At 43.1% G+C, this 16,784-nt stretch overlaps 1 protein-coding gene across 2 annotated transcripts in view; it reads right to left on the reverse strand.

The window, feature by feature from the left end:
- Positions 1-4,831: 4,831 nt before the first annotated feature.
- The window catches only part of LOC100497762 (complement C3), an 85,790-nt gene continuing 73,837 nt past the window's right edge, over positions 4,832-16,784 (reverse strand). For both annotated transcript variants that reach the window (XM_031899474.1, XM_031899475.1), the window contains 6 exons: positions 14,096-14,201; positions 12,907-12,996; positions 11,663-11,749; positions 10,629-10,712; positions 6,818-6,953; positions 4,832-5,102 (listed from right to left, as the gene is read on the reverse strand). In XM_031899474.1, the coding sequence (XP_031755334.1) occupies positions 4,961-5,102; positions 6,818-6,953; positions 10,629-10,712; positions 11,663-11,749; positions 12,907-12,996; positions 14,096-14,201 (645 nt within the window). In that variant the 3' untranslated portion in view covers positions 4,832-4,960. The remainder of the gene's footprint in view (positions 5,103-6,817; positions 6,954-10,628; positions 10,713-11,662; positions 11,750-12,906; positions 12,997-14,095; positions 14,202-16,784) is intronic.

Raw genomic sequence — 16,784 nt, forward strand, 5'->3', positions numbered from 1 at the left:
TTATTACTTCATTTGTATTTAATTTTGAAAGAGCCTGGGGATTATATATATACCGTTACTCATATTGATTCCCCCTCCTGTTACCATATAACTGAGCCACTCCGTATTAATATTTAGGATAAAGTGGTAGTTGTCTAACTTTATTCCCTTTGGAGGCTCAAATTTTGGGAAGGTAAAAAAGCCGGTGGGCCCCCAGCCCTGGTGGGACCTACAAGCCTAGAACTGATCCATACTGGTGCTCGCCCTGGCTGAATATCTCCTTCCCCAATGCACCCAAGGTAAGAATAAAGCAGGCATGCTTGGGGGACATGGGGCCCCTAGGGCAGGACCCCCCAAGTCCAACCCTGGTCAATATAATAAACTTGTCAAAAGAAGGAAATGACTGCAAAGTTCCATTAGTACCCTGAAGTCCTGCTCCACCCATAATATACTACTAGTAATGGTTTTAACCAATCTACTGTGTTACTACAAGAGAAGCACACAGGCAACACTGGGATTGCAGGGGACACCTTAGCAAGAAAGGAAAAAAATAAAGGGTTTCCAGATAAGAGACCCCATACCCCATACCAGATGCAACTTTTTTTTTAAAGTAGACGTGCTGTTTAAAATGAAGAAGAAATAGTCCTTTTAAAATGATAATGTTTTTAAGGGGTGAAAGAGTTTTACTAGCCTAGTTTTTGGAGTAATTTCTTTCTATGGCCTTAAGATGGGGCATAGTGTAAGCTTAGGCAACAGTTAGCCAATAGAGGGGGCTAGTAATTACAAAAGAGTTTAAGTAAAGTTATAATGCTCCAGGGCATGGATCCCCAACCTTTCTTACTTGTAAGCCAAAGTCAAATGTAAAAAGACTTGGAGAGCAATGCAAGCACCGTAAAAATTCATGGAGGAGCCAAATAAGGGCTGTGATTGGCTATTAGGGGCCTCTATGCACCCTATCAGCTTACAGGGGCTTTATTTGGTAGGAAATCTTGTTTTTATTCAACCAAAACTTGCCCCCAAGTCAGGAATTCAAAAATAACTCCCTGGTTTGGGGGCACTGAGAGCAACATCCAAAGGGTTGGGAAGCAACATGTTGCCCCCGAGCCACTGGTTGGGGATCACTGTTCCAGGGGATGGAGTTTAGAAAGTATATAAAAGTGAACTGTCTATGGATTTAGCAAGCATCATTGGAAGTGGTGAAGAGGCCACCACAGAAGAGGCCAACTAGCAGAATCAGCACCAAGGAAAGGAAGGTAAAAGGAGCCTTTTGTCACAATTTTATATTTTGCATTTTCTGCCCTTATTATTATTAATATTATTTATATATCAGTTTATATATCTGTTCTTCCATCGGTTTACGCAGCGCTTTACAAAATAAAGGGGTACAAAAAACAGTTAACGTGTACATATAAACGATGCACAAAAATGGGTTACAGTTACATTTGGATGAGGATCGGAGACACTAGGGGGAGGGTCCTGCTCACAAGAGTTTACATTCTAAAAGGGAGGGCTGAGACATAAGGTCAGAGTAACTAGCCTGGCGTTACAGTTAATGTAGGAGTGTAAAGTGACAGTAAGTGTGGAGTGAGAGGTGAAAACCAGCTAGTGAGTTAGTGTTTGAGGGAAGATTAGGGGTGCTCAGTGGGTAATCTCATTTCTCAGGGTTTAGGTTATAGGCTTGAGTGAAAAGGTGAGTTTTAAGAGACCATTTAAAGGCTTGGTGAGTCTGGCAGTGCCTAATGGGACAGGGAGAAGAGTTCCAGAGGATGGGTGCAGTGTGTGAAAGGTCCTGGATGCAAGAGTGAGGAGGAGGAGAATGATGAGTGAGGAGAAGAGAAGGAGGTCATGTGTAGAGCGAAGGTTACATCTGGGGGTACTTAGGGATTAGGGTGGTTAAATAGAGAGGTGCAGCACCAGCGACAGGTAGCCAGTACCAACAAACAAAGAACATGGTGGTCTGGTTCCTTTTCTCTAGCCAGTTGATCATGGCTTCCTCTGGTCTGCAGCCCTCATGTGCTGCCCCGCTCACTTCAGATGCTGTTCCCAGATGCTCTCCCCCTCACTACCGACATTTTATACACCTTTTCAGCCACTACCCCGACATACCGATTGATCAGATTATGATAAAAAACCGCACCTTTCTTTTCTTAAAGAATTATTCAGAAGGTTTTTCACATACAAGCACTGGCCTCCTAAGCCAGGGATTATGGGTTCGAGTCGGCGGCATTCTCAATTCAATTCTAGGTAAAACTTAAACCTTGCAGGAAAACCAGGGCAAAGGTTTAATAGCTGTTGTCATGTATGGAAAGCGTGTTCTGCCATAACGATTTGGCTTCCCCTTCTCCCAGTCGCCTTAGTGTTTCTTCCAATCCAGCATTTTCCTTGCCCAACGCACTGAAAGGTCACATTCAAAAGATAAAAATATGCAAAAAAAGACATATTTCAGGACGATGTGATGGAAAATTTTGTAGCTGCCATCATAAATAAGCAAGGCTTACGCAGCATGGCATCCTTGCAATTTTCTGTTCGAGTGCAGGAATGGCTGCCCCCGGGGCTACACAGCGGGGTATTTATATAAACTATAGTAGGGTTTCTGTAGCAAACACCCCAGCTGTACCAGTGCAGGAATGGCTGCCCCCGGGGCTACACAGCGGGGTATTTATATAAACTATAGTAGGGTTTCTGTAGCAAACACCCCAGCTGTACCAGTGCATGAATGGCTGCCCCCGGGGCTACACAGCGGGGTATTTATATAAACTATAGTAGGGATTCTGTAGCAAACACCCCAGCTGTACCGGTGCAGGAATGGCTGCCCCCGGGGCTACACAGCGGGGTATTTATATAAACTATAGTAGGGATTCTGTAGCAAACACCCCAGCTGTACCAGTGCATGAATGGCTGCCCCCGGGGCTACACAGCGGGGTATTTATATAAACTATAGTAGGGATTCTGTAGCAAACACCCCAGCTGTACCGGTGCAGGAATGGCTGCCCCCGGGGCTACACAGCGGGGTATTTATATAAACTATAGTAGGGTTTCTGTAGCAAACACCCCAGCTGTACCAGTGCAGGAATGGCTGCCCCCGGGGCTACACAGCGGGGTATTTATATAAACTATAGTAGGGATTCTGTAGCAAACACCCCAGCTGTACCGGTGCAGGAATGGCTGCCCCCGGGGCTACACAGCAGGGTATTTATATAAACTATAGTAGGGTTTCTGTAGCAAACACCCCAGCTGTACCAGTGCAGGAATGGCTGCCCCCGGGGCTACACAGCGGGGTATTTATATAAACTATAGTAGGGTTTCTGTAGCAAACACCCCAGCTGTACCGGTGCAGGAATGGCTGCCCCCGGGGCTACACAGCGGGGTATTTATATAAACTATAGTAGGGTTTCTGTAGCAAACACCCCAGCTGTACCAGTGCAGGAATGGCTGCCCCCGGGGCTACACAGCGGGGTATTTATATAAACTATAGTAGGGTTTCTGTAGCAAACACCCCAGCTGTACCAGTGCAGGAATGGCTGCCCCCGGGGCTACACAGCGGGGTATTTATATAAACTATAGTAGGGTTTCTGTAGCAAACACCCCAGCTGTACCAGTGCAGGAATGGCTGCCCCCGGGGCTACACAGCGGGGTATTTATATAAACTATAGTAGGGTTTCTGTAGCAAACACCCCAGCTGTACCAGTGCAGGAATGGCTGCCCCTGGGGCTACACAGCGGGGTATTTATATAAACTATAGTAGGGTTTCTGTAGCAAACACCCCAGCTGTACCAGTGCAGGAATGGCTGCCCCGGGGCTACACAGCGGGGTATTTATATAAACTATAGTAGGGTTTCTGTAGCAAACACCCCAGCTGTACCGGTGCAGGAATGGCGGTTATTATCAGATGATGCAGAGACAAATGGCCTGTTTGGTTACACAGTGAGGGATCCTTATACAAGGAGAGGGGTTTAGCTGCAAGACTGTTATTGATTAACTGATCCCTCCGCTGCTGGTATGGCTTATGTACCCAAACTCCTGTGATATACACAGCATATTTACTGCCCAAATACCATTTATTTCCAATGCGAAGGCTCCATTTAAGCCTGTTACTTCAGCATGGTTAATAAGAGGCGGACATAGTACACCCCCTTAAAGGAAAACCCTGAAACTCAGCCCTTATTGTATCTGTGAGACAGTGGGGCTTCTATGGACTGCAGATCACCTGATTGGCTACTTCAGCCACCACCTGTGAGTGCGGTTCTAGGGAGCCAGCAGAGCTGCTGAGGTGAGTCCAGGGATCACGCAGTTACCCCATTCACCTACAAGGAGTGTAAGTAGGGCTGGCAGCAGTGCTTTTCCACATCCTGAGGAAGAACTCTTTATACCTTCACCAAGGGACGTCTTGTGCATCTTGTGTTTCCTTCACACCCACAGGCAGAAGGCAGTTCCCAAGTTCAGTGTTTATAATATAGTGGGATTTACCGTAGTTTTTCATTTAGGCTGCTGTGCCATTTGCTGCCCATCTAGTTCTGAAGAAGGGGTCGCCCATTGGTACAAACTCTATCCAGCTGGCTATGTATTGGGGGACTTGGGTGTACCTGGGGGTTGAGAGGTTATTGTTGAGGGGCTATTATTGTTATAGTTATCACAGGCAGAGCTGATAAATACCAATTTTCCTTCTATTGTTCATATTTTCTAACCAATCAGGTGAGGTTGTGCCTGTTGCTATGCCATAAGTGTGTGCTTGGTTACTGGGGACTTGGGGTGTCACTAAGTGGGACAGACGCAGACCCACTGCTACTACTGCCAGCACCTAAGTGAGTGCTACACAGCATTTATAGGGCTATTCAGACTATTGATACTGTGGTTGAAGCCAAATCAGAAGAACAGAGTGTTTATTTGTACTGAATATAAAACATTGAAAGGGAATTTATAAAATGGAACATCCAAAATAAAATGCTTGGAGGAAATCTGAAAGGGGTCAAAATCAAAGTTTTCAGTTGGGGCAGCCAGCAATCAAGAGGTTGTCAGACAAATCTTCAAATATATCACAGATATCATAGTTCTCACGTCGCTGACAGTCCCTCTCACTGGGCCACCACTCAATCCATGTATCTTGGCCGATGATATAGGAATATCTGTGGAAGAATAAACAATGGTTACCTTTTGCACAAAATCTGTCTTTATCTTCCTCTTGATGCAGCCCATACTGAGAAAGATTTGGGGATTTTAGGGGATAACAGACAGTGTAACTGTAGGCAGTGTCAGTCAGTGGCTACTAAAGCATATAAAGTGCTGTTTTGCATAAAAAGGCATTAACTCAAGGAATGAAAACATAATTTTCCCTTTATAGATCCCTGGTAAGGCTTGAGTATGGGGGCAGTTTTGGGCCTCAGTCCATAACATGGATAGTAATAAACTGGATAGAGTTCAGAGATGTGCAACTAAACTGGTAAAAGTAATGGAACCATTAAAACAATTATAAAGGTTGGGGGGTAAAAAATCACTTGCAGTGGGACAGAATTCCTTTTTACAAGTACATTAGAGGACATTATAGACAGACATTTTCACATAGAAAAAAACAAAGACCCAGAGTCACCTTTTAGACTTGAGGAACTTTTGATTTTAAGTAGAGAAAATGGTTCTTCCCAGGGCGGGCAGTACGATTATGGAACGTCTTAAATGCGAGTGTGTGAGGAGGGAATGAGAAAGGAGCTAAGGAGCAGGTCAGTAGGGAGCGTAACAGGCGGGTTGGATGGTACCTAGATATGAGTTCAGAGATGTAGGGTGGGGCAGAGTTATGGACTGCTTTGTATGTGAGAGTCATTAGTTTGAATTGTATCCTGGATGGTAGGGGAAGCCAGTGCAGGGATTGGCAGAGCAGCATGGCAGGGGAGGAGCGGTTGGCAGCAGGATTCATTATGGACTGGAGAGGGGACAGTCTCTGAAGGGGAAGGCCAATTAATAGGGAGTTACAATAGTCCAGGCGAGATGTTATAAGAGAGTGAATAAAAATTTTGGCAGCATCTTGGGTGATAAATGATCATATTTTGGAAATATTTCTTAGGTGAAAGTGACATGATGGGATAAGTGATTGGATATGAGGAGTGAAGGACAGGGCAGAATCGAGGATAACCCCAAGGCACCGGGCCTGGGAAGATGGGGTGATGGTAGATTTTTTGACAGGGATAGATACCTCGGGAACAATGTGGGTGCTGGATGGGGAAAGAGAATCAATTCAGTCTTAGAGAGGTTAAGTGAGTTGTTGGGCCTGTGTGGATAATGAGCCTTGTTGCTGGGAATTAGGTGAATATTGTTTGGGCGCTGATGATAGTGGAAAAAATGTTCCTTGCAGAGAAAAACTTTGTTTGATATAAATGGAGCCTCTGTGGGCCCCCACGACCCAGACCCAATCCCTGCTTGTGCTCCCCCCGCTGATCTCCCTCCCCTGCTGTGCCTCCATAAGCGGAGTGGGGTATGTGCAGGTAGCGGGGGCCCCTTAAGAGCTTCTGGGGTGGAAGCCTTGGTGGGACCCACACACCCTAGTCCAACTTTAATCATAAAGGCTCTATTCTTGTTGGGGAGCCCAGCTTTTCCCAGAGTGGGAAGTAGGTAGATATTTCAGATTTTTCTGTGAAATGTTGGTTGCTTGAGCCTTATAATATAATACTTCTCAGCAGTACAGTAGCAGCCGGCTCCTTATTGGATAAAAGCTGCTCATGTGACAAGTGGTCTGTATCCCCTTGTTTAATCATTAAAATACCCATAGGCTTGGATACCTAGTTTATAAGATTTATAAGGTATCAGTCTTCTAGAACTGAATCTTCTTTAACTCAGTAGCGGCCACACTTACCCATCAGGCTGTTTCCAAAGGTCCCCGGTGATACCCCAGATCAGGTAATCTCTGCCGACCTTCAGATCCAAAGCTTTCCGACATTTGATGTGACTGATGAAGTTACGTTCCTCTCCCTCACCAACCTGATCTGTACCTGGAGGAACATGAGAAGGATATTGGAGTTGTGCTAATAAACCAATCATTAGTTCTTTTAAAGGTCCAACATCATTTGTCACTTACCAGTGCATAATTGGTAAGTAGGTAAATGTAAGTGGGAGACTGAAGTAAATGCAACTAGAGTCATGGAGATTCACTGAGAAGGACACGTGACCCACAATAAGGACGGGCAATTTGTTTTACTACATTCTCCTCTGCAAACAGTGGCAGTTAGAGACTCAGGCTCATTTTCATGTTAAAGTATTATATAAAGAGAAGAGAATAGCTGCACCCTCCACAATTAAGTATCAAACTAAACCAGATTATTATCCAAGATAAATGAAATGACAATATTACCAGGGACTATCCTAGTATCGTGTGACGTAGAGTCTCTATACACTTGTATATCACATAAATTTGGTCTTATGGCAATAAGATTTTTTCTAGAGACTGAGAGCGACTGGGATCCCCAATATATTGACTTCATAACATCTTTAACTCAATTTTGCCTAACACGCAATTTCTTCATATTCAACAATAAATTTTATCTACAACAAAGAGGTGTAGCAATGGGTGCTGCCTTCGCTCCCACATATGCAAACTTATTTTTAGGGTGGTGGGAGGCAAACTGGGTCTTCAGTGAAGAAATGACCAGCTATACTAAGTATGTAGTAGAATGGTTTCGCTATATTGATGATCTATTCTTCCTTTGGACAGGTACGGTCAAAATGTTAGAGGAATTTCTTGAGAAACTTAATACAAATCCTCTCAATATCAAACTAACTCATATATTCAGTTCTGAGAAGATAGACTTCTTAGATATTACAATCTATATTACAAAGGATAATGTGTTGTCGACAGATCTTTACCGGAAACCGACAGCCACCAATTCCATTTTACACTTCAACAGTCATCATTTGGCAGCAACAAAAAAAGCTATTCCTTATGGTGAATTCCTAAGATTAAAACGTAACTGCTCAGATCATTGTAATTTTGTGAAACAGGCCAAAATACTAATGCAGAGATTGAAGGAGAGAGGATACAGCCGGAGAATAGTGAAAAATGCATATCATCGTGCCTGTGGGCTTACGCGTAATAGTTTATTAATGACAGGCCAGAAACGAGATAAACTAACAGACAACTGTATTCGGTTTGTCAGTACCTATAACAACCAATGGCCTGCTATTATATCAATCTTGAAAAAACACTGGCATATTCTGCAGACTGATTCAGTTCTGCGGAAATATGTAGGTAATTTTCCGGGAACTTGCTGTAGAAGATCACCAAATTTGAGAGATAAATTGGTGTCCAGTCATTTCCATCCATCCTCACATTCCTGTAGCAGAAAACTTAGTGGAACTTATGCCTGTGGACGATGCAAGGCATGTAAATATATATCTAATTTACAGTCGATTACTGATAGGTTTAATAATAAACATGCCTTGAAGGAATATTTTAACTGCCACACGGAGGGCATGATTTATCTAGTCACATGTCCATGTAACAAACGATACGTGGGAAAAACTATCAGGATGCTCAAAGATCGACTCCTTGAACATGTTCGAAACATCAATCAGTCGAAAACTGATGCTCTTATGGACAATAAGATGACTTCCATTGCTAAACATTTTTTGGAAGGCCATGATGGGAATAGTAAGGGCCTAAAGGTGTCAGGCTTAACTAAAATGAATTTGGGATTACGAGGTGGCAATTTAGACAAAGCACTAATCCGTAAAGAAAGCGAATGGATATTTTTGCTGAATTCACTTTCTCCCAATGGCCTAAACAAGAGTATAACTCTCAATGTATTTTTGGAGTAATATTTTTTGAAAGAAATGAGATGTTTCACAATACTCGTAATTATATATTTATTTATTTATGAGTAGGAATCCAAATATCATAAAATAATTCTTTCCATTGGTAAAAATATGGATAAGAACAATAGGATCAGAATTTTTCATTTCCAGATGAATCCTTTTGTATATATATATATATAACTTCTATCATTGTAACACTGTCCCCTTCTGGTTACTTTGTAAATAGGTTTTTCTCATATATGTGACAGATCTTAACTGATGTCATGTGGGCGGAGCTATGCAGGAAGATCTGACCAATCAGAGGGTACCAGGCATTTAAAAACCGGCACATCCAGGGGGCGCGTCAGCCCTTGAGAAAGCTCCATGAAAGGGAGCGAAACGCGCGTCGGGCGGGCACAGTGGTTTCTGGGGAGAGGTGGCTGTTGATGCGGGGGCTCCTCTAGTAATGGGGTATAATTGATAAGGTGCATTATGGTCGTATAATTTTAGGTGCAGGGTGGTTTACTCCAGGGACGTGGGAGGTGACAATATGCTCTATGGTGGGGTGAATTATACAGGCTACGGCATTGGGACAGATATCCCTTTTTTATAGAGGGGAGCGCTGGGAACATTATGGAAGTGCTGTAGTAAAAGCACCCTTGAACTCCCACGTATCCCATACTTTATAGGATGATGGGACAATTGATATATGCTACAGTACTTGTATAGATATTATTACTTTATTAAAGGGAGCGTTACAAATATTACAGGAGTGTTGTAGTAAAAGCACTCCAAAACTCCCGTTTATTCTAGCAAGCATTAATAGATTTTCTTTCTCTGTCTGCTGTGAAGGTAGTTACATTTGTAACTAATTCGATGAGGGACTTTCCCTACTACTTTCCAGTTGCAATTTGAAGTGGAGAGAAATTGATACAACTCTGTTTGCTTTTGAAACTGGTAACATTGTTTTGAGGCTCATGTTAGCCTCAGTGAAATAGCAACTAACAATTGATGCTCCCTGGAGAACTGATAAGATCTCTGATATACCCCTTGCTATTTTTAATGGGATTTTCTTTTTTCTTTTCTATTTATTACTTATGTAAGTTTTATTATAAATTAATAAAGGTTAAATTTTAATTCCACGATCTACTAAAACTCTGTGTTAATTAAGTGAGTCCAATTAGGCAACTAAATAACGGTGCAGTTAATTGAAGTCTGTTGTGGAACACCCGTTAGGGCTCTGGCACACGGGGGAGATTAGTCGCCCGCGATTTAACTCCCTGTTCGCGGGCGACTAATCTCCCCGAGTTGCCTACCCCTGCCATCCCACCGGCGAACATGTAAGTCGCCGGCGGGATGGCAGACGCGGCGGGGCGATTTGCGGAAATCGCCGAAAAATCGCGCCGCCGCGTCTGCCATCCCGCCGGCGACTTACATGTTCGCCGGTGGGATGGCAGGGGGAAGGCAACTCGGGGAGATTAGTCGCCCGCGAGCAGGGAGTTTTGCCGCGGGCGACTAATCTCCCCGTGTACCAGAGCCCTTAGGGAGTTTCTTAAGTTGGTTTTTCATTTTCATGTTAAGTGCAAGAAATTTTATTAAAAAAATGCATGAACACCTAGCAGAAAACAATTAATTGTTGCTGAGAAATTATGGGATATTTTTCGGGGCACATCAGCCAGTGCGTGGGGCAAATGGATGAGAGATATGAAGCAGAGCGGGGGCAGGGAGAATGCATTCAATTTGATGCCAAGAAATGATAGGATGTCACCTGAGCTAAACACAATCAAGCTGACTCCCTATTTATGACTCCCCCCACTTCCCTAACTCCCCCTTTGTATCTTTATAGAGCGGAAATGAAACAAATGCCATAGGCTCACCTTGCTTAATCACCTTCCCAACTGTCAGCACATAGTTGTCGAAGCTTTCTTTGAGCTGCACCTCTTTGACGGTGGCCTTGTACACTGAGAATACAATAAACAATGAATGGTGGAAGAGTTTACATACCCAGAATTCAGTGAGAATTTAGCACCGGGTGCTGGTTCTACCCATTCTTCTAAATTGCACTCGGGGTACAAATTACAGGGCTTAGAAAGCGCTCCCACAGCACACTGAGCCAACTCACTCAACTGAGGCCAATACCGGCTCCATTGTGATACAGCTATAGGTGTGAAACCTGTTATCCAGACAGTTCCGAATTACAGGAAGGCCACCTGTTGTAGACTCCATTTTAATAAAATAATTCAAATTTATAATAAAGATTTCCTTTTTCTTTGTAATAATAAAACAGTACCTGTACTTGATCCCAACTAAGATATAATTACCCCTTATTGGGGGCAGAACAGCCCTATTGGGTTTATTTAATGGTTAAATGATTCCCTTTTCTCTGTAATAATAAAACAGTACCTGTACTTGATCCCAACTAAGATATAATTACCCCTTATTGGCGGCAGAACAGCCCTATTGGGTTTATTTAATGGTTAAATGATTCCCTTTTCTCTGTAATAATAAAACAGTACCTGTACTTGATCCCAACTAAGATATAATTACCCCTTATTGGGGCAGAACAGCCCTATTGGGTTTATTTCATGGTTAAAAGATTCCCTTTTCTCTGTAATAATAAAACAGTACCTGTACTTGATCCCAACTAAGATATCATTAATCCCTATTGGTGCAAAACAATCCTATTGGATTTAATTCATGTTTAAATTATTTTTTAGTAGACTTAAAAGTATGAAGATCCACATTACAGAAAGATTCTTTATCTGGAAAACCCCGAGCTTCTGAGCATTCTGGATAACAGGTCCCATACCTGTACAGAGGAGTAAGGAAGGGAAAAAAACTCCTCCAGCAAAAGAGAAGTCCAAAATGTTATTGTTAGAGGGTTTATCGTTCATAAATTCCTGATTCTCACCATAATCCACACCCGGAGCGCAGGCCGTATTCATTCTGTCACTGGCTGTGACTTTAGAGTCAATTTTCTGCTGCAAGAAACAGTTCTCTGTAAGGAGGGGAGAGAGAATTTGGGGTGAGACAGTTAAACACAGATGGAGGGAATAAACCAAACCCCCCATTGTTACTGTGGGACTATGTACATTTATATAACAGGGATCTGTGTAGGAATAGGCACAATGTTACATCTGCACATGATTAATAGCCAGAGTCTGTGCAGTTGGATATTACTCTGTATATTCCCTGTTTATATACTGACCCACTAAGACATGTTTACATTCTATACTGCCATTCCCCCACTGTCCCCTGTTTATTTCTTCTAACCCTTCTGCCATTCATTACAGAATATATATATATATATACCCTCATATGTAACGAAAGGCACTAAGTTTACCCAGGATTAGAGATGTAGCGAACTAATTCGCGCGAATATCGGGTGTTCACAAGTCCGCAAATTCGCGAACTTTTGGCGATGTTCGCCGTTTTGGGTTCGCCGCGTTTTTTTGCCTCTGTTTTTTCCGCCGCGTTTTTTCACTTCGGTTTTTTGCCTTTGCGTATACATAAGAATAGCTTGCGTTTTTTTTTTTGCGTTATTTTTTTGTGGTTTTTTTTTGCGTTTTTTTTACAAAGTAAGTGCATGCCACTGTCCAGGTCGTGGCACCCTTTAAACAACTTTAAAATCAGTTTTCTGGCCAGAAATGGCTTTTCTAGGTTTTAAAGTTCGCCTTGCCATTGAAGCCTATGGGGTTCGCAAAGTTCGCACTTTTTGGCGGAAGTTTGCGAACGGGTTCGCAAACATTTTTGCCGATGTTCGCTACATCCCTACCCAGGATCACTAACCCATAGCAACCAATAAGATGTTTGCTTTTAAAGAGGTGACCAGTAAATTGTACCTGCCGATTGGTTGCTATGGGTTACTGCTCCTGGGCAAACTTAGTGCCTTTTATTGCATAAACCTTATAGTCTTCTCCCATGTTATTCCCCCTATTCCATTGGTTCTCTCTACACTTGTGATTTATCTCTCTCCTTTCTTTGATATCCTGGAGACATTTTCTCCCCATTTCCTTTCTTCTATTTTTCCTTCCCTTTCTGTTATTCTCTACCTATTTTTCTCCTTCACCAATGGGGGGTTCATGCAAACAGGGGACAGATCACCCGCAGGAACAAACCATTAATTAGCTGGAAAGCTTCTAATGTTGGACTCACCCTCTGCGCAGTGACATACATCCCCCTGACAAATCTTGCCATATAGCGCGCTGCTCTCATTAACGTGGTAGAATTTAGTGCAGCGGTTCTCTGTGAGGGAAGGACAAGAGATAAGCAAACATCAAATTAGTAGTCATAGAAGGTTTCCTAAGAAGAAATCTGTAGTGAGGTAAATAAAATACCAAAAGTCCTCAGCGCTCCAAATGTGATGAAATCTCCAATCTTGTGTAGTCCAAATAATGAATAGTGTGTGTATACTGTTTCTTTTCTGCAGCTCCGCCTCAGATCAACCCCTTTGACTGGCTCCAAAAAACAAGTTCAACGGTGTATATAGCCGGAGCGCATATATAGGAAAATAAAGAATATGCAGTAGTGCAACAACGTTTATACGGAGTGATACCTTATCACCATATAAAAGAAACTTGTGCTCAATTAGTATTACACTCACACCACAGTGCAGTACAACTAACTGCCGTGTTGGGCTTTTATGTTCCTGTATCACACGGCATCTTGTAAGTTTTATTCTTTTATTAGCGTTTTTATAATAAATAATATTGCACCAGTGGCTGTTCTTCTCTTTGTGCCTTACTGAGGATACAGCCAGATATTCTGTAAGAAGATACATCAGACTCATTCTGCACATGGATACTGTTGCGATCTACATCAAAGATATAATACTCGTTCATTTAGCTACATGCTGCAATTGAATACACTACATCTGTTTTGCTTCATCAACACTGCCATCTGGTAAGAGTGTAATACTAATCGAGCACAAGTTTCTTTTATATGGTGATAAGGTATCATTCCGTATAAACGTTGTTGCACTACTGCATATTCTTTATTTTCCTATATATGCGCTCCGGCTATATACACCGTTGACATAGAAGGTTTCCTGTCTGTCATGAGGAGCCAACCTGTTCATGGTGCAAACTGCACATTATGAAAGTCAGTGGATGTAGGCGCCCATTTTACCAATGCCAAAGTAGATAACAGACAGCTGGTCTGTCTACAAAGAGACCTAGGTCTTTAACTCAAGTGACTAAACCTTCACAATTTCACATCTCTAGACTTCCCCCCTTTTTACTGCAACCTTCAGAGCTCAGCCTTGCCAAATCTAAAGGGAAATGAAGGAGACTGTAGGTAATAAAGGAAGAAAAGGTTAATTACAGTAGGAAATAGGCCTCCTTACCGGGAGTATAATAGTCATACACTGTCACAGAAGCAGGTTGAACGAGACCCACCACAAAATACTGGTGAGCGTAAAACTTCACACATTCTGGCTCCGTGTGGGAGATCTGAAATGAAGTGGGAAAGGAAATGAATACAAAGAAAGCAAAAGAGACGACAGATTGGAATAAACACAGGAATTAATGTTAGAGTTAAACAGCTGAGGCCGAAACCAGCAGAGAACAGGGCCATCTTTGCATTGAGAAAGTAGACCCTTAATTTTTATTAAAAAATCAGCTGTTCTTCAATAAAAAATCATTCTTTCAATGCTTGGACTGAAATTCAAAATATGATACAGATATGGGATCTGTTATCCTGAAACCCATTATCCAGAAAGTTCAGAATTATGGGAGGGCCATCTTCATTATAAGCTAATTCCAATTTTTAGAAATGATTTCCTTTTTCTCTGTAATAATAAAACAGTACCTGTACTTGATCCCAACTAAGATACAATTACCCCTTATTGGGGGCCGAACAGCCCTATTGGGTTTATTTAATGGTTAAATGATTCCCTTTTCTCTGTAATAATAAAACAGTACCTGTACTTGATCCCAACTAAGATATAATTACCCCTTATTGGGGCAGAACAGCCCTATTGGGTTTATTTAATGGTTAAATGATTCCCTTTTCTCTGTAATAATAAAACAGTACCTGTACTTGATTCCAACTAAGATATAATTACCCCTTATTGGGGCAGAACAGCCCTATTGGGTTTATTTAATGGTTAAATGATTCCCTTTTCTCTGTAATAATAAAACAGTACCTGTACTTGATCCCAACTAAGATATAATTACCCCTTATTGGGGGCAGAACAGCCCTATTGGGTTTATTTCATGGTTAAATGATTCCCTTTTCTCTGTAATAATAAAACAGTACCTGTACTTGATCCCAACTAAGATATAATTACCCCTTATTGGGGCAGAACAGCCCTATTGGGTTTATTTCATGGTTAAATGATTCCCTTTTCTCTGTAATAATAAAACAGTACCTGTACTTGATCCCAACTGTAAGGATGCGCGTCTTTTAGCGCATGCGCCCAAAGGAATGGCGCTCAGACGCTTGCGTGCGCCAAGTCGCGCGCGTAAAATCGCGCGCACAACTAAAGGGCGCGCACGCAAAATCACATGCGGCGAAAAGTCACGCGCGCACGTACGCACGCTGCGGCGTGCGTCTTGATGCCATACGCAATGAGGCCTGTAAATAGTCGCCATTTCCAAGCCATCTATGCTTGGTTATCAAGTTATTCTGGTGCCTGGCGTTTCCGTATACCCTGACTCTCTGATTGAACTTCTGCCCGGATTCTCGCTCTTGAACCTGTTCTGCCTGCCCCGTCTCGGACCCGTCTGACTACTCCTTCGCTTGATCCCTGGTACTTCGCTATTGGCTCTCCGGCCTCTCTCTACTACCGTGCTTCCTGTCCACATCCTCAGGCAAGCCTCCGGTTAGTGTGAGACGTTTGTGGGCTTGCTCGCTACAACTCGTCCTCCGGCTTGACTCCTCTCCTCGGCCTGTTACCACTCTGCGGCCTGACAGAATAACCAAGCCATGCACAGAGAGGAAGAACCTTCTCCTCTCACTACCCTCACCCAGCAGATCGCTTCCCTCACTCAGGCGGTAAGGGAGCTCCAAGGAGGGTATAATCAAGTTCAGGAACAGCTCCGTACTCTGCAACCACCTGTTCCTGCTCCGGCTGCTTCATCCCCACCTCCTATAGCAGGAGCGTCCGCTGCACCGACCCCTGAACCCAATGTGGCTATGCCTGAAAAGTTTTCTGGCGATCGTAAGACTTTCAGAACTTTCACTAATGCCTGTAAACTTTTGTTCACCCTCTAACCAAGAATGTATTCCACCGAACAGATTAAGGTGGGGGTTATCCTCTCATTGCTTCTTGGTGAACCTCAATCCTTGGCTTTTCATCTTATGGAAACACGCAGTCCTTCTCTGTTAACAGTGGACTCCTTTTTTCAAGCCTTAGCAGTATTATATGATGATCCACATCGTACTGCAGCCGCCGAGGCATCCATAAGGAATCTACGTCAAAGATCCCGACCTGTTGAGGATTACACAGTGGAGTTCCGCAAATATGCTTCTGATGTGGACTGGAATCAAGCAGCTTTGAAACATCAGTTCCGTTTAGGTCTCTCCGACAGTCTCAAGGACGAGCTTGCCCGAGTTGGAGTTCCAGCCTCCCTTGATGAACTCATTCATTTGTCTATTCAGATCGATAGACGTCTAAGGGAGAGAAAACTGGAGAAAACGGGTCAATTTAACCCTTCCTGGCTTGTTCCCAAGGCTCCTCCTCCCATTCGATCCGAACCTGGACCTAATTCTTCTGACGAGATGGAACCCATGCAAATTGGGGCACTACGTCCGGCGCTGTCGCCTGAAGAACGCCTACGCCGGAGACGGTTAAATCTTTGCCTTTATTGTGGACTCACCGGTCATGTGCTCCGCAGTTGCCCTACTCGCCCTTGTAAGAGATCTACCTATAAGACTGATACTCTCAAGTACAGGTTTGCTCCACTTTTAACTTTGTCCATTTCCTTACAGTTGGGAAACAAGACCCGAAACCTCCCAGCGATCCTTGATTCTGGAGCCAGTGGTTGCTTTCTCGACTCTCAAGTTGCGGAAACCCATTGAATTCCTTTAAA

The sequence above is a fragment of the Xenopus tropicalis genome, chromosome 3 (genome assembly GCF_000004195.4).
Source record: "Xenopus tropicalis strain Nigerian chromosome 3, UCB_Xtro_10.0, whole genome shotgun sequence".
In the NCBI taxonomy this organism is placed as follows: Eukaryota; Metazoa; Chordata; class Amphibia; order Anura; family Pipidae; genus Xenopus; species Xenopus tropicalis.